This window comes from Sebastes fasciatus, chromosome 11, assembly GCF_043250625.1.
Source record: "Sebastes fasciatus isolate fSebFas1 chromosome 11, fSebFas1.pri, whole genome shotgun sequence".
Classification (NCBI taxonomy): Eukaryota; Metazoa; Chordata; class Actinopteri; order Perciformes; family Sebastidae; genus Sebastes; species Sebastes fasciatus.
In genome coordinates this window covers 18,791,974-18,809,185 of record NC_133805.1, presented here as the reverse complement: position 1 = coordinate 18,809,185, position 17,212 = coordinate 18,791,974, and the positions used below count along the sequence as shown (strand labels likewise).

The window sequence follows — 17,212 nt, the reverse complement described above, 5'->3', positions numbered from 1 at the left end:
TATATTTTGAGTGATTAAGATACTATATTAGTTAGAATATGTTTTTGTGTCTAACTGACTAATAGGGACAACACTTTTTGAAACTGGTCCAGCATCGAGGGAGAACACTGCAGCCGCTAAACAAGCTGTAATGTAATCATTTAGGGCAACCTGGTACTGTCATTACACGACCACTAAAAGGACTTGTTTTTGCCACTCACAGGCTCAGATTGTTATTATAAGTATCCGACAACATTACAGAAAGAATAAAAGCTTTATAGAGTGCTCCAGGGATGACGTAATTTTGTAGGCCAACCAGGAAGTTAACATCGTCCTGGGTTCCCTCGACAAAAAGGCATTTTTCCAATGGCTTTTGGATTATAGCAGAAAATAAGAAAACATTTATGATGCTCACATGTTTTGTTCAGCAAGATAATATAATAATAATATTAATATTTCCTCTCTGTGCGTTCAGTAGAGACACAAAAACATGTTGGGAGTGTTCCTTTAAAACCGAACAAAACCCTGTCTAAGCAAATGAAAACATTGCCAGGTTTCATATGCACTAGTTTAATCAGTTGGCAAATAGAGTGAGAGAGGCTTAGTAAAAACATGATTTGACTCAAGTGCCTAAAGTTGGCTCGTGTTTATGCTCATTTGCGGTAAAGCTATTAAAGAGTATTTAAAAAAAATAGTCTTTAATGAGTTGTGAGTGACAACTAAACTTAAATCAACAAACACTCAACACAGCCTTCATAAAAGTAGCTTGCTGTTTCTGAATGAACACGAACAACAATACAGCAAAAGGCAGACTAAGTCACAGCTGTGATTGAGGTAAAGGACAGCCATTCTCGATGTGAAAGAGTTGAGAAGAGAACATTAGATCACAAGTGCACCCAAACTTGACCCCAGAGTTGTGACAGAAGAGCTTTGTCTTGAGAAGCAGGAGACTGTAATACAATGAGAGAATTGATGGTGGAGGGACAACAGTGGCACACTCATAACTCTGATGCAATGTTTTTATACATAAATCAATGTTTTGGCACATATTGCCTTCTTTAGATAATACCACACTTCATCTGAATGATCAGTTGTGTCAAAGGGCGATCAACACAATGATACCATTAATCTTTCCAGCGAGCAATGGTCAAAGAAAGACGTCTAAATTCTGTCCCCATGGCTTAGACTGCATATTGTAAAATACAGAAAGAGCTCTTCAAAGTTGTTTGGTGGATACGAGAATTTCTCTACACAAAAAGGTCGGCTGTTGAACATGTTTTGTCCATTAACAAGCCCAAAAAAGAAGTAGGTCTGACTATACATACAGTAGGAGAAGGCATGACCTGAGACCTGATTTAAAGATCCATTTTGTTGATGTCTTGACAAATTGTTCTTCAATATTTGGCAGCTTCTTAAGCGTGATTTAGTATAGGTGTACGCTATTGACTGAAAGCCTGGCCTTCTAATTCTACAGTCTGATTCTTGTCTTCTCTCTTTAGGCAATTATGCTCAAACATTATTTTTATCTGCAAAAAAGTGCTACATTAACGGACTTTCATATGGCTACCTCTATGCATGCTGCTCTAAATTTTAAAAGTCTTCAATCTTGTAAACAATCAATTTCCAGTAGGTATATTAATGGTGCTTTTTCATAGTAAGAAGGATCTAGATGCTCACTTCGGTTAGGCAGAGGGACTACTCATATCCACTGAATCCTTTGGAGAAAATTCCAAGTCGTCCTACAGTATAGACGTAATTTATCATACAGGTATCAATTTATGAATAAATAAGACTGCATCAGAGGTATGTGTGTGCATCTCTCCTCCCTCCTTTTGATTTCTGCCTATTGCTGTTTCTTTGGTGTGGTATTGTGACCAAGCTAGCCCAGTCTGGACTTAAAATCATCCCGGGTTGTCTTTTTTTCCTTCTTCAATTGGCTTGCTGCCTACGGGCCCCTGTGTCCAGCATTATGCAACTGCCAGGATTCTTTAATATTCTCCGGCTTACTCGGTCAGAAGCAACAAAGCTCCAGACTAAAGGGTCTTCTACAGTGTTTTAGTTTTTGGGTGAAATATTAATCATGACTTCTTTAATGGGAGCTAGCTCTCCCGTACCGTTACATGAAGATTCAATTTGGACATTGAGCAAACTCTGTGTGTGCTTTCCAGCATAGATTTGGACAATGAGCCATCTCCAGTATATCCCTGTTGTTGCAGAAATCACAAAGTGGGTCACAGAATCAGTTCAAAGTTGGAACTGAGACACCACAATATAATTGTATCATGTGGTTAAGGGCAGATGCTGTAATTGGACTGCTATTTAGAGCAGTCTCGTATCAAGATAAAAAGCTATGTCATCATATTTAAAACCCTGTCTGTGCCTTGCTGGATATTTGTGTGCGCATCTCCATGACCTCCTGCGTACATACATCATATACAGTCCATTCAGGGTTTTAATTGGATGAAAGCAACAATTATCATTAGGGCAGGACTGTAAACTGATTCAAGCACATGTCGGCGAGTATGTGCAGATGACCATGTGACTACGTGCACTCTGCTTTCTAATGAGCGGCGTCCATGTCATACTACACAACAGCCCACATTATCATTGTTGGAGATTTGGAATACTGCTTAGTGTTTATGACTTACAGTCATGTGACATAAATGTCTGAGCTTGACTGACTGTAAGTGTTGTGTGTGAGAAATCAATTATGAATGCCTCTCTACCTGTTAGGTCACCATATCACATTACTGATGTTTTTCCTTCATCAATGTTTGTGTGAAAATGTCTTCTAAAAAACACCAATACAATCAAATGACGTCAATACATATTGTGGTATGAGTTAAAGTTAAGACAGATTTATGGGGTTTCCTCAAGTCTATTGAAAACAAAGATATGACTTGTGCATACAATACTTCACTTCCTTGACATGTTCAAGATTAATTACCATGGTGCTTTCCCTGTACAATTTTCCTCTCCAATGAATACAAATGTCTAATTTAATTACTGACGTCTACATGGACGGATTCCAGAGACAGCAGCCTCCTCCCAGTCAACAAATGGAAACAGACTAAGTAGAGCTAAGCCCACAACCAAGCTACTGGGATATCAGCTCACAGTGATCACACTGGGATGGGACAGGCAGTAACTGTTAGAGTTAACTCAATCAAAGGTAATTCCTATCAGGAAAATCTAAATGAAATATATTCTAGTTGGAGAAGCCTGAATGAGTATAGTACATCTTTTGCTTCTTTCATGGGGAATCTCACGCAAAATTTTAAAGTTTAAAGCTGCCTTCTTGGCAACCACACAGGGTTGAAAATTCAATTAACTTTCATAAGACTTACAAAGTCTTGCTTGATAAAATCAAGAGTCAAATTGTGATGTTTTGGCATAAAATGTGACACAGGTCAAAATTAAACATCACTGACATACCAATCAAAACATATCACCATCATATTTCCTCTGGATGTAAATTGCTCGGAAGACAAAACTGATGAGTTCTGTCTTCAGCAAAAGTAAAGGAGTCGTGATAAATGCAGTTGTTGTTTCTATAAAATAACAATTTAGGACCATGTTAATCCACAAACTTGTGTGGATTAACAAAACAAAACACAAATGTGTGGAACATGGCTGCTGTTTATCACCTTTGCTTGTGTTTTTATGAAAAATGACAAAGGACTGACAACCCAAAACATTTGTTTTAAAAATGTAAGGGTGATTTTGGGCATGCCACATAGTGAGTGGGCCATAAGGATTTAGTAAATAACTCGGAAGTTACGTTGCACACTGCATTTAAAGTATATAACTTTTTTATTCAAACAAATCAGCATTAACTAATGCCTAATGCCAGGAGTTTGTTGTCCCTTATGAAAAGAGAGAAAATAGAATAACAAGGGGAAAGAGGGCCAAACACACACAACCCAGTAAAATTGAGGCCATCTCTTTCTGACGGCCTCTTTATGACGAGGGAGAAAAGCAGCAAGAACAACAACAAAGTGAAACAATACGAAGAGGTGGGTCAGTGCAGGACAGAAACAGGTGGTGCTGACCAAACCTTTCATGCCTCCACAAAGGTCAGTGACACACAAGAGCTACATTGTTCTCATTTCATAAGGAAGCAAAAAGAGCCAAAGAGTGGATGGATTAAGAGTCATTAGAAGTCAGAGGCACTGCTCTGACTCAGCAGTGCTGAAGAGCAGGCCTGAAGAGAAACAGAATTTTTCTGCTTACCTCTGCGGCCATGATCTTCCTCCTGTAAAAAACACAGAAATACTCAAGTGACTTTGTTGTTCACGGTCACAGAATTTCAGGCTTTTTGTTGACTCAGTGTTATCTTATATAAGCAAACAATGCTCAGGTGTATGAAACTCATGAAAGCTTCTGACAAGTTTAATAGCAAATACAATCTTGACTTTTACCGGGAAGCAGTGCGTGGTCGACTCCGGTGGGTACACGATGAAGTGGCGCAGGGTGAAGCCGAACCCTTGGGAAGTGCGTCGCAAACGCACGGTTTTAGGTCTCGGCCATGAGAACGCCTCCTCGTCTGTTGGGTATTGCGCTGCGGGAGAATCAGCTGGGCTTCTCCACTCTGGAGATTCATTCTACACAAAGACAAAGGTGGAGGAAAGGAGTTTAAATTGGGTAGGCCTACTTTCACATTCACACTGATGAGGAGATCTATGAGATTTGTGCTGAAAAATGTAGCTATGAAATCTTGAAAATGGAAGTGTATTTTGGAATACCGCAGTGCTAAAATCCCAAAACAATGGTACTAAACTACAACACAACTAAAGTCATCCCCACTTTACACATATCAACAAATTACCTTTTAAGTTGAGCTAAGGTAAACTAATATCAACTGTCAGTCATTCATTAAAGTTGGACATGGTTTAGAGAATGGGCTTTTGAAAAACATAACAAGCTGTCCAGTGTTTACAGTAAAGTCATGGTATCCCATTTTCACAGCTGGAGAGTAGAGCATGTCAGGCTTCAGGGCTTTGGACACCCCTGTGTTGTTTACTGGCTATTTATAGCCTCACACCTTTGTGGAATTGTGTGTGCAGCAACACCCTCCTTTACTCAGGTCTCCCCGTATCATATTCCCTGTTTCAGTACGACTGTCAGGAACACCTCTGTTCATTCTTGTATTTCCACACAGAAAAAGTATTTTTCCTCACCCTGTCTCAAACAAACCCTCCCCCTACTCCCTGATGCGTAGACTTTCCCCACAGCGTGAGGAATTTGATGAGCTTGCATTCACGCTATCTCTGCCTGGGCAGATATGTTGAGCAAAATGTCAGAAAATCAGAGTGATTTACCTGCATGTTAATATAGCCAGTGCCAAACTAAGATAAGCAAAGAATTTGCAGGACTACATGTCTACTTGTGATTAATGCAGTCTAATATGACCTGTATATTTTGATTAAAAAAAGAAATAAATAAATCTGAGAAGCTCTCCCACTTGATCCAGCCGTTGTAGGGAGGAGTGAATGAGCCAAACCACATAAAAATAAAATTAAAAAAAGCAACAGTTTGTTCACATCAACTTAAAACCACAATCATTCCATCCGATCGCTCCGAGTATGTCACAGGATGAACATTCAGCCTCACACTCAATGGTTAGTAAGAAATAAATTGTGCGCCTGGAGGTGTGTACCAAGTTAAAGCATGTTGCACTGTACTCTTTGCAGTGTGTTTTACCGCTTCTCAATCTCAGCAACCAGGCCCAGACACACCAACCAGACATAAAAGAACTTTACTCATTGGCTTGCTTTCCTCACTTCTGTTTCTCTTCTCGTGCACTGATTATTTTAAGCTGAACAGCCAATCAGAGTAATTTCTCTCACTGACGGGCTCCATCGCCGATCCAACATGCTGAATCGGCTGAAAAAACTCCAACACGGACAGACTAGAGCCGACGGTGCAGTACACACTTCAAAAACTCTGTCGAACGACGCTCACCAGCGGCCCCAAACTGATCAACGGCCGACCGTCGGCTTGGTGTGTCAGGGCCTATAGAGACAGTGACATAAACTACTTGGATCAAAGTGTACTTTAAGTGGCAAGAGTACAAACGTGCACACTGTGAGAGCAAGGACTCATAGTACTACTGTGGCAGGCTGGGAAACATAGCTGCAGGTGCAGCTGACACGCATGTATTTTGATGAAACTAGCAAAACAGGTTTTACTGTGCATAACCAAGCTTTGGCTGTTCTGGGATACCAGCACATCCACGCTGTAGTCTGTGTCTGTACACAGTGGGTGCCTTCACGCCACTAGAAAACTTTAAAATCCGTACCCGGAGATCAACTGGATGTTTGAAATGCCTGCACTGCTTCCCTCGTGTCTCCGGGGCAAGCCATTCCCAGTCAACTGGATCTGATTTAGCAGCCAGTGCACTGGGCAATATCCAACCCTCTGATCTTTGGATCTGGAGGACAGACGGGGGTGTGGGCCTCCTGACAGACGCATGCCAGGCATAGTTATCATCGCCACTTGCATAGTTAATAGTGTTGTGACATTCCAGGTCAATAAATTCCAGACCCACATTTCCCTCATGGTTTCTCTTTCCTATTATCTAATAAAAAAAATTTAAAAAAACAATATCAAGGACTGAGAACAAAGCAAGACTCTGGTGTAAACCTGATAGACCAGATTAATAATGCTTTCACATAACTGTGACAAGAGGTCAAAAAGGGAATCAACAAAGGAGAAAATTATGAGATTACTTGCAAAAAAGGGGCTACAAAGAAGAAGCACATGAAAGAAAAAGCCCACATCAAAACACACACCTATTCTCTCCTGCCCACAAATGACGCTGACCCATTTATGAATCACCACAGTGCTAGACTGATATTTGCACTGGGTGAGGCAGCTGGGAGAGAGTTTTCAGTCAACATGTGTTCTCCTGCTGGATAGCTCTTGGATTCAAGCAGTGCCCCGGGTCTCTGATTGGGAACACTAATTTCAACCACCAGATTCCACTTAGTCCAAAAACAGCAAAACCAACAAAGAATTGATCCTTCAAACAAATACTGCCTGTGTAGCAAAAGCCTGATATATTGTGGATTATTCCTCTGTGCCAAAAACTATTAAAAACACATTAATGAGTAGGGCTATCGTCGACCAAAGAAATTCTTAGTCGACTAAAACTCTAACAATTTTGTTGACTACTTGATTTAATCAACAGATCTGTAAATCTGAGTTTCTACACAAAGAATCACACAAAAGAACCACTTTAAATCTTGTGTTTACCAGAGATGTGCTCATAAGCTTCTTGGAAATAAGTCATTCAGCATGAAAAAAGCATAAAAATTGACTAATCGTCTAAAGAAATCTTAGTTGACTAAGACCAAAACAACCGATTAGTGGACTTATCGAGTAGCGGGGACATCCCTAATAATAAGTTACACCATTGCACTGGTTGATATGTTCCTTCATTATAATAAACATAGGCACTGCTGTTTATTGAGGGAATCCACTTATACCATCTTGCTGCCATAAATATTCACTAGAGCACCAAATGTGTATTAATACGTAGCTGAAAATAGTCCACAACAAATGCACTATTTACTTCCGTTTGAGTGACATTTGCTAAAAACTAGAATGCCCAGTTGTTTAGGGAATTACCAAGACTTTTTTAAAAGTGAAAGTATATATGCATAACCTGTTTTTAAGGATTTCCATCTGGAGTATGAATGAATGTGCTCGAGGAGGGCCGCAGACAGGCTGGGAGTTTGGAAAGAGTTTTGCTCTTTTAGGGGATCTGTTAACCTTTTATCCTGTAAACACATCCCCCAAATAATGACTGACCACCTAATGGCACCAGTACAACACTATCTAAGGCTGGTGTTTTTATTAGGTTTCATGCATGGCTACCATACAATTGCACTGCCATGGAGGGCTACAGGCAATTTTGAGAGACATGTGTGAGACATGTGACATTGTGAGACATGTTTTGTTTCACAGTGCAGCAACGTTGAATGAACTATGGCAAGCCAGACCATTCTCATCCATTAAGATTGAGGCTCTTCACAGAGCTCTTTTAAGTGTTACACATTATTTGCATTGGCATAAAACAATTGTGTAATGCTCTTCAGAATCCATTCTTGTTTGACAAAGGGTAAACCGTTTGTAAGCGCATTAAGTGGCATGCCAGAGTGGTCATTTTCTGAGAGACTGTGAGGAGACTGCATCGGTGGTTCCCCCTACCACAGAGATTAAAGGGCAGGCAAACCAATACCACCCACTAACATCAGAAATTTGAGGAGGAAAACTGTACGTGCACAGCTGTTTACACACCACAAATGTTATCTAGAGGCTAGGTACACACTGAAAAAGAACTGGAATTTCCACCTTGTTCATTTTAACAAATGCTATGAAACCACACTGCATGTCCTCCTATATGTTTAAAAACCTTTGCTGACATCACCAAATAACACATTACATGCACCACATGACATCAGCCCTGAATACATCAGACAAGTACACAGTCTTAAAATGTGAAGAAACCTACTTCTCTGTGGGCTGCTAAATTCTACACCACATCCCAACCAAACCAAGCACTTAACTGTGAAAAGCCTAAGATAATGATACAGAGGGCCACTGGTGAGACCTGGGCGTTCCAGCCATGTAGTGCAAGACAAAGTTAGGAGCATCGTTACTCAGCCTGTTAGTGGACACGTGGTGTGTGCTTTGTGCAAGCCACACTTTTAGTTGTCATACAGATGGGACACAGAAAAGTCCTATGGTGGCAATTTTTCATTACAATTCTTCTGGCATCATTGTCTAAAACAGCGATGATGATTTTTAAACTTACCTGGGTGGTATCACCGGTAACACCGACTCAATTCTATGACAATTTCTATGTTTGTTCTTTCTTGTGGTATTGTACATGCTATTGATGTTATAGACATGGTATAGGACAAAGATGTGCCCCCAAACAGTTTGTCATAATACTGAGAGTTTGTTTAAATACTGAAAGTAAATAATTTTTTATAAAATTATCGTAAATGTGAATACCCACACAAAAAATATGTTTCCACCAGAGCTGCAACAAACGGTTTGAGCCATTTTTTAATGAAAAAATAGTCCAAATTCTCCCATTCCAGCTTCTCAAATGTGAATATTTTCTGGTTTCTTTACTCCTCTATGACAGTAAACTGAATATCTTTGAGTTGTGGAAAAAACAAGACATTTGAGGACGTCATCTTGGGCTTTGGGAAAGACTGATTGAAATTAAGTCTGGGTGTGTCTATGGAGTGTGTTTGGCAACTAGAGCAAGAGAGAAACTGGACATTAGGACATTGCCGTCGGCAGCACAGACGGGCTTTCTCACACTGATCGACATTTTACAGACCAAACCTAATCGATTAATCGAGAAAATGATCAACAGATTAATCGACAATGAAAATAATCATTAGTTGCAGCCCTAGCTTCCACACTTCCTGTAATAACCCAGGGAAATTCAACCCAGAAACAACCAAAGGAAACATATGGATGCCAGACTGTATCTGCTGGAAACACTGAACACTGAAGGAATGAAGGCTGTGCATCTCCCTTGCATAAGTCTAAATGCAGAATAAAAACCAAACCATGCCTTTTCAGAGAGAATGAGTGCTGTAGTGACAAGTAAACTGACTACAGAAGAATTTAGCCATGAGAGTGGACTGCTTATACACCCCACTCTCATCTGTGGGAAGAAATTACTGATGCATTTAGTTTCCTGAGGAGTGATTTTTTATTTTTAAAAAAGAAAGCAGCTGTTTAGTTCTTTCTCTCGCAAAGCTTTGCCCAAGCTGTACATTGAACACTTGCTGACTGATGTTTTGCTTGTATGAAATGTTAAATAACATTCAACATTTTGATTTAGCAGGATTGAGCAGTTGATCTGACAAAAGGAAAAACAGCTAAATATCACCTTCCGTTTATGCATCTCCAATGATTCAGTGTTCAAGCTATGAGCTGAAACAAGACACAGAAAACGACACAGGCGTTTCCATCTAAGATGACATGGGTGTTTTTACTGCACAGAAACTGTGGAAGGAGGGAAAACTGAATCACATAGCCCATCTCTTATGTTTTCCCCTGAGACATCACAGACACAACCATAAGACAGCAGGAAGTAACAGACTTCTTCTATCCAATTGAAGGTCAATTTTCCCTTCCGATTGCCATCAGTTAGCCATACGATGCCTGCACAGAGGGTTCTGTAAAAGGCAGCCAGCCTAAATGAGATAAACACTGGGCTTTAATGAGGCCAAGATTGTGGGGACAGGGAGGGGGGTCTGTTTGTCAATAGCCTCCTACAGTGTTAAATATGGATCATGCTTCATCATCAGAAACAGTCATTCATTTCACTCCACTCTCATTTCTGTCATCCTACTGGAGCATAGCAAACTAAAGTCTACTCATCATGTAGGACGCAAAAATAAACCCTACAATATAGTAAGATCCTAGGCTAATAGAGAAAATCCTACCACAGACATGTCACACAACAGTGGAGTGATAAGCACCCAATCGGAAATCTCTGTGGTGCAAACTCAATATCTGACCAGAGGAATCCAAGTAGAGGAGGGAGACATTAAGCCAACTCTGTCTGCTGTTTAGATTCAGTTGCAATGTTTGAATACCAGGCACTATTCAGCTGATAAAGCGGACAAACACCCCAGTGTAGATAGAAGAAAAATCAAAACACCAGCAAAAGCCAAAGACACTCAAGTTGTTGCCATATACAATATAATATACAAGCACCATCTAGGCCAAGAAGAGTAATGACTGCAGACTAAAGGATGGCTAAATGTTGTCTGATGAACATGAAAGTAGCTACCATGGGGAGGCAACAGGGGCAAAGTCAAATGTTTTCATAAAAATAGAATAGACACACATCTAATCATCACTAAATATTATTATGACACGGTACTATTGTACTATTAAAAACATTTTTAAAGTCTTAAATCCACCATGAGTCCAATTTTAGGATCTCAGTTCAATTCATTTCAACAAAGTTTCCTTGTTGAAGGCCTGTCCCTGTGCTCCACAACATTTGAGACAGTAACCCACCCTCTCTCTGAATAAAAACAAAGGCACACCCATTTATCACTAACATCTCTTGATCAATCTTCATCAACTGAGAGCATCAAGTTGTGTTTTGCAAAGACACATTTAAAAAGGTGATTAAAAAACATCCACTTCTGAAGTCATTAAATCCACAGTGTCGTCATTTCCAGAAAACCCAGAGACTCCAGGGGGTTTCCGGCTCAAAATTAGCACATGAATTGGTTTGTGTGGTAGCCTTATTAGAGGGACTGCAAAAAGAAGATTCCCACTGACTGCACTGAGGTTTTTCCCTCACACCGTAGAACACTGTCAAAAAAAAACATGTTTCTTATGTATTATACAAAATATTTTTTTCTAGAAAGCAACAAGGGAAGACCAAATATTGCCTTGAGTTATTTTCTGGGAATATGAGCACATTTTCTGCATCTGAATTGTTAAGTGCTATTAGATTGATTCCTTCAAATCATTTTGAAGTTAAGAAGTTGTATCCAGATGGTCGAAATAGCAAAGGTAAGCACATTACCCAGGTTTGTTTACTTAGCTGTGACAGAGAAAAAGACAGGGATGCAACACAAGCCGTCTCTGCAGTATGACTTCTGAATGAGCCATGTGTTAAAATATAATTGTGCTTGTTTTCCTCTATGAAAAGGGATTCTTGTTCTTGATTATGTTCTTAGACTTCCGAAAAAAAATCTCTGGACCTCTGGAAAAAAAACTCAAGACATATAAATAAACTAAATACACACCTAATGAGACAGAGTCTATTATTTGAATTGATTTAATATCTTGTTGAGTACTGAAGTATCAAATGATCTAAAATCAAATTCAAGTGACAACATAAGGAGCTTCAGATCTCTCATTTATAGACTATTCACATAGAAGCAGCGAGGCTTAAGTGAGGAGCTGAATATTAGATTAAAGGCAATCGAGGGAATGAAAGAAAACTACGGATTCTATAAATAGGTGCCCTTCCATTTCAAAGAGTACCGGGTTGCTATCTAGTTTACCATGAAGGTCTTCATTCAGGCGACAAGCTTTGAGAGGAGCAGATGGTGTCCTGTCTGGTATTACAGGGGTCACAGCTTAAAAATCTGAAAGACGACGGGTCTTGAATAAACTGCTTCAATGCCATTGTCTCCTCCCACTTCCACCAGTGATGAGTTTGATTAAACATTTCTAATCCAATCAAATGCTGTTGTCCTGCAACGTAACCATGTTTTGATCTTTACATGCACAATGATCAACCCCAGCAGGTTACAAGAAAAAACATAGGAAGCACGGACAAACTTAATGGGTATAATGATCAAAAAGAACCAAAATAATGAAGCACTGGTGAGATAAAGAGCAAAACACTTCAGCAAGAGTTGTTACAAGCGCAAACAGCTGGGCCAAAGTGTCAAACACATTACTCCCCCACCAACACCAAACTGAGAGAGGGAAACCAGAGTCAGTTGCCCCCAAAAAGCACTTTCATGATCACCATGTGAAAAATGTCATTCATCATTTTACAAATAACTCACATCTGAGGTTTGAGTTGTGTTGTTGTTTACCTCACAGAAAGAAGATCTTGCTTGTTGTCTCTCATCATCTTCACAAGAATGAACCCAACGTGATGCCATCATTCAACTTTACTTAAAATCCTGTTATCCGTGAACGCCCATATCGAAAAGGTAGCTCCAGCAGGATGCAAAAAAAAAATATGTTCCACTCTGTCCAATTTACACCTCCATTCTTGCTTGATTTGTTAATCCATCTGTTGTAGAGAGAGGGGGCAGAGACATGTGTTATTACTAGGGCTGTCAAGGTTAACGCGATAACAACTTTATTTCACACAGGAGGGTCCATAGCAATAAAATAAAATGAAAGAAGAAAACAAAACAATTGCATTTGCAGTTGCATCAACGCAACTTGCGGTTTTAAGGATGTAGTGGGCTCAGTTTTAAAGCTAGAGTCATATGTAACTAGAAAACTTAAGGAATCCATTGGTACCAACCATGTCATACTAGCTTGTCAAGTCATAGTCAAGTCAGCACACTGACAGCTGTTGTTGCCTGTTGGGCTTGAGTTTGCCATGTTATGATTTGAGCATATTTTTTATGCTAAATGCAGTACCTGTGAGGGTTCCTGGACAATTTTTGTCAATTGTTTTGTGTTGCTAATTGATTTCCAATAATTAATATATACATACATTTGCATAAAGCAAGCATATTTGTCCACTCCCATGTTGATAGGAGTATTAAATACCTGACAAATCTCCCTTTAACGTATATTTTGAATGTAATATTTAGATAAAAAATGTGATTAATTTGCTTAATTAACTATAGACAATCATGCGATTAAATATTTTAATGGATTGACAGCCCTAGTTATTACTGCATTTACATTCACAGGCATATATTCAAATGAACTGCTATAGATGAGATATGACATCTCACATTGTTCAGCTCGTCTGTAAAACAACATGAATCAATACCTCAGTTGTTTGCACGCCCATAATAGTAGACCATCCGTGCTTAATTTTGGACAATCAACATTACGCAACAAGTCTTAATCTAACTCTATTTTCTACCTTGATGTTTGTGACTTTACACTGGCTGACTTGTAGTAATAATGTTATCGTGACATTTGATCTCAAGCATCCCCTGTTTTGTTATAACATTCCTTCTATGAAACGTTAATCTGTTTTAACAATAGACACTGACATTTAACTAGTAATTTTAGCAAAGCAAGCACATGCTTTACCATGTGTTTAAAGTTACAACTTCATTCTTTGTGTTTACAGAAGTTATTCATGTGGAAAATGTTAAATGCTGGGGTACTGCTAATGTTTGCCTTTTGTTAGTGTGACTCTAACAAAGATGGCATCTCAATTTAACTTCTTCTTGTATGCAAATGTAAAGAACTTGATAATCATGACCTGTATTAATGTGAGAGATTGCTTTAAGTGTGTGATTAGGTAACAAAGGAAACTTTTAAAATTAAAGGGACTTGTTTTACTGGGAAATAAGTGCTAGCATTTTTTTTACATTTTCTTCATCTGTTCATTGCCTTTTTGGTGTTTCATTAGTTAGTTCTGTCACCTTTAATGCTCAGGGGCAAACAAAGTAGTTTTGTAAACACTAAGTGCGCTAACTACCTCTTTTAGTTTTTGAGGTGTAGTGGGATACTGTACTTTTGTCATTTCTATATTTCCTTTTTTATAATTTATCATACCAGTAAAGTATTTTTAGCATTCCTGTGTTAACCATCACTGCCTTATTCTCACATAACAAAGGACACTTTCAAAATGAGAGGGACTTGTTTTACTGGGAAATAAGTGCTAGAATTTGTACATTTTCTTCATCTGTTCATTGCCTTTTTGGTGACACTGTATGATGAAATGTGAGCACAACAAGGTAGTTAACAAAGCTACAAAAGTACTCCAAGCAAGATGTACACTTAATTAAGTACCACCTTTTTTGTGGACGTGGTGAAGACAAGTGATGTGACAAAACCACATCATCACAGCATTATTCACTCAACAACAATTTAGGGCTTGATGTCTTCAGCTTGAAGCACAACAACAACGCAGATGTCATCTCAATTTAACTTCTTCTTGTATGCAATGTAAAGAACTTGATAATCATGACCTGTATTAATGTGTATAGATTGCTTTAAGTGTGTGATTAGGTAACAAAGGAAACTTTTAAAATGAAAGGGATTTGTTTTACTGGGAAATAAGTGCTAGAATTTTTACATTTTCTTCATCTGTTCATTGCCTTTTTGGTGACACTGATGAAATGTGAGCACAAGTTAGTTAACAAAGCTACTACAGAAGTACTCCCAAGCAAGATGTACACTTAATTAAGTATCATCTTTTTTGTGGACGTGGTGAAGACAAGTGATGTGACAAAACCACATCATCATCACAACAATTTAGGGCTTGCTGTCTCCAGCTTGAAGCACAACAACAACGCAGATCATCGACACACTGCATAATGAATGGCCACAAGCAACAAGTGGACGACAGACAGAAGAAAGGGCGAAATAAAAAGCCCAGTCAGGCAGGCACAGTTGAAATTAAGCTACAACACACGTATAGAACCTGGATTACACAGCATAAGTCACACAGGTTCATTACACTGTTTGTATTTCTATTATAACACCAGAACATATGTGATTTAGAGATGGTTTAATTGTCTCTTGTTTGGAGATCAACTGGTCAACTAGGAGCTCGTATAGAGAGCGTGTCGAGCTGTTGTTCTCAAAAAGACCAACTTAAAGTAGCTTTTGCTACTTTTAATAAAATAGCAGCACATTCAAAGTTAAAATGACAATATAAGATGCTGTTTCTACGTTATATAGGCGGTGAACGCGGACTGTGAAGCGTGTAAAGTGTGTGAAAGCAACAAACAACTGAAGAGAGACAACAGGCAGTTAGCGGTTAGCATCCAAGCTAACGGCTGGAGTTTAAACAAAGTTACCTGTGTTAGTGTCGAGGCGTCATTATACAGGCGGGCAGCGACGTTTGTGTCCATAAAAGCAAGAAAACCCAGATGAATCATAGCGTGGGAGCTCCAGGATCGGGCGTTGTCATAATTTAATATAGTTTGAGTACAAAAAAAACGGCTTTCCCGGTGATTATTCCCACTCAGGAGTGGAGGAGGAGGCGCATGGTGCAGTTTGGTTAGCTGGAAATGTTTTGTGCTTCCAGCGACTCTCTGTTGGAGTCCACCTTCGGTCAACAGGACACCTCTCAGCCAATCACAAGCGGCGTTCTATTTGAGCGGACCAATCAGGTGCGAGCTTACAAAAAGTAAACTGCGCTAATAGAAAAGTAGTGATGGGAATTCCGGCTCTTTTTAGTGAGCCTGATCATTTGGCTCAGCTCACCAAAGAAGAGTTTTCGGCTCCCAAACGGCTCTTCCGTTTTACCACTTCTACCTTTTTTTGTAATTCAGCCAAATTTAGCACTTTTTTGACCTATGATTAGTATGTGTGCAGATATATCACTTAAATTATTCAATATAATTATACTAAACCTTATAATTTCCAGAATACCATAATTTTACATCAGAATCAGAATAAGAATCAGAATCGTGTTTATTGCCAGGTGTAAGAGGTATACACTAGGAATTTGCTTTGGTTTTGTTGGTGCAAATAAGCAGTATAATAACAAAAGAATAGTTAAAAACGTTAGAATAAAAAAAAGATTGAAATTCTACCAATATACAATAAACAATATAAGCTATAAACAAACATAAGCATGCTATAAACGAATAAACATGATATAAACGTACATGCTGATTCGTTTCCGACTGTCACTCATCTTTTCTGGTATGCGCGCACCTCACTCCTCTCTCTCTTTCTCTCCTCCTCTCCCTCCTGCTCTGTACCTGTAGACCGCGCGGAGAAGATCGTCCTATCATTCTGCCTTGAATTAAGTAAAGAAAAAGAAAAGAAAAAGGGCTCTCGGATGGGATCCGGCTCTTATGGTACGTGTCCAAAGGCTCCGTGCTTTCCACGCTCCCCATTCATTGTCTATGTAAGCAGCCGCGCAATGCATTCTGGTAGCGTGGCGTCGTGATTAGAGAAATGGAGCGTCACAACGCCCGCTCCTTATTTGCATAAAGTTGAGGTCTAGTCTACTTTATGCAAATCACGGGCGTCCGACGCGACTCGCCGCCTCTCGAAACTCCCAAGAATCTTTTAAAATAAACGTTGTCGATCCAAAATAAAGACAGATTCAGCAGCTGAACGGCTTATTTCTCACCTCAAATGTTTTCAGAAACACATTTCGGTGAACTATTTTTGTGAAATAAGAGAAGAAATTTCCAAACGAGCCTCCGTACTGTTTCCGGTTTGAAAGCTGGGAGCAGCAGCCAACGGCAAGGGAAAACCTTCGTCCAATCAGGTGGGGACAGCCTGTGTCTAGTGACAGCCCACCAAGCGTCCAATGTTGGGAAGCATCGCGTCCCCTCACGATAAAAAACGCCCCTGTGGACACGTACCATTATCGTTCACTTATAAGAGTCGGCTCTTTGAACCGGCTCGTTCGTGACCACCACATCACTAGTTGAAAGGTGGTGTTTTTTTTAACTCTTTCAACTGGAGTCGGGAGCAAACAGACACTGTCTGGATACTTCAAAAAAAGTAGAAGTAACACAAACACACTCTCTACTCCAACATTTCA

The 17,212-nt window shown here is 39.5% G+C and overlaps 1 protein-coding gene across 2 annotated transcripts in view; it reads right to left on the bottom strand.

The window, feature by feature from the left end:
- Positions 1 to 15,737, bottom strand: part of arhgap21b (Rho GTPase activating protein 21b) — a 40,515-nt gene extending 24,778 nt beyond the window's left edge. For both annotated transcript variants that reach the window (XM_074651334.1, XM_074651335.1), the window contains exons 1-4: positions 15,504 to 15,737; positions 12,591 to 12,793; positions 4,401 to 4,583; positions 4,213 to 4,234 (exon numbers count right to left, since the gene is read on the bottom strand). In XM_074651334.1, the coding sequence (XP_074507435.1) occupies positions 4,213 to 4,234; positions 4,401 to 4,583; positions 12,591 to 12,662 (277 nt within the window). In that variant the 5' untranslated portion in view covers positions 12,663 to 12,793; positions 15,504 to 15,737. The remainder of the gene's footprint in view (positions 1 to 4,212; positions 4,235 to 4,400; positions 4,584 to 12,590; positions 12,794 to 15,503) is intronic.
- Between the last annotated feature and the right edge of the window lie 1,475 nt (positions 15,738 to 17,212).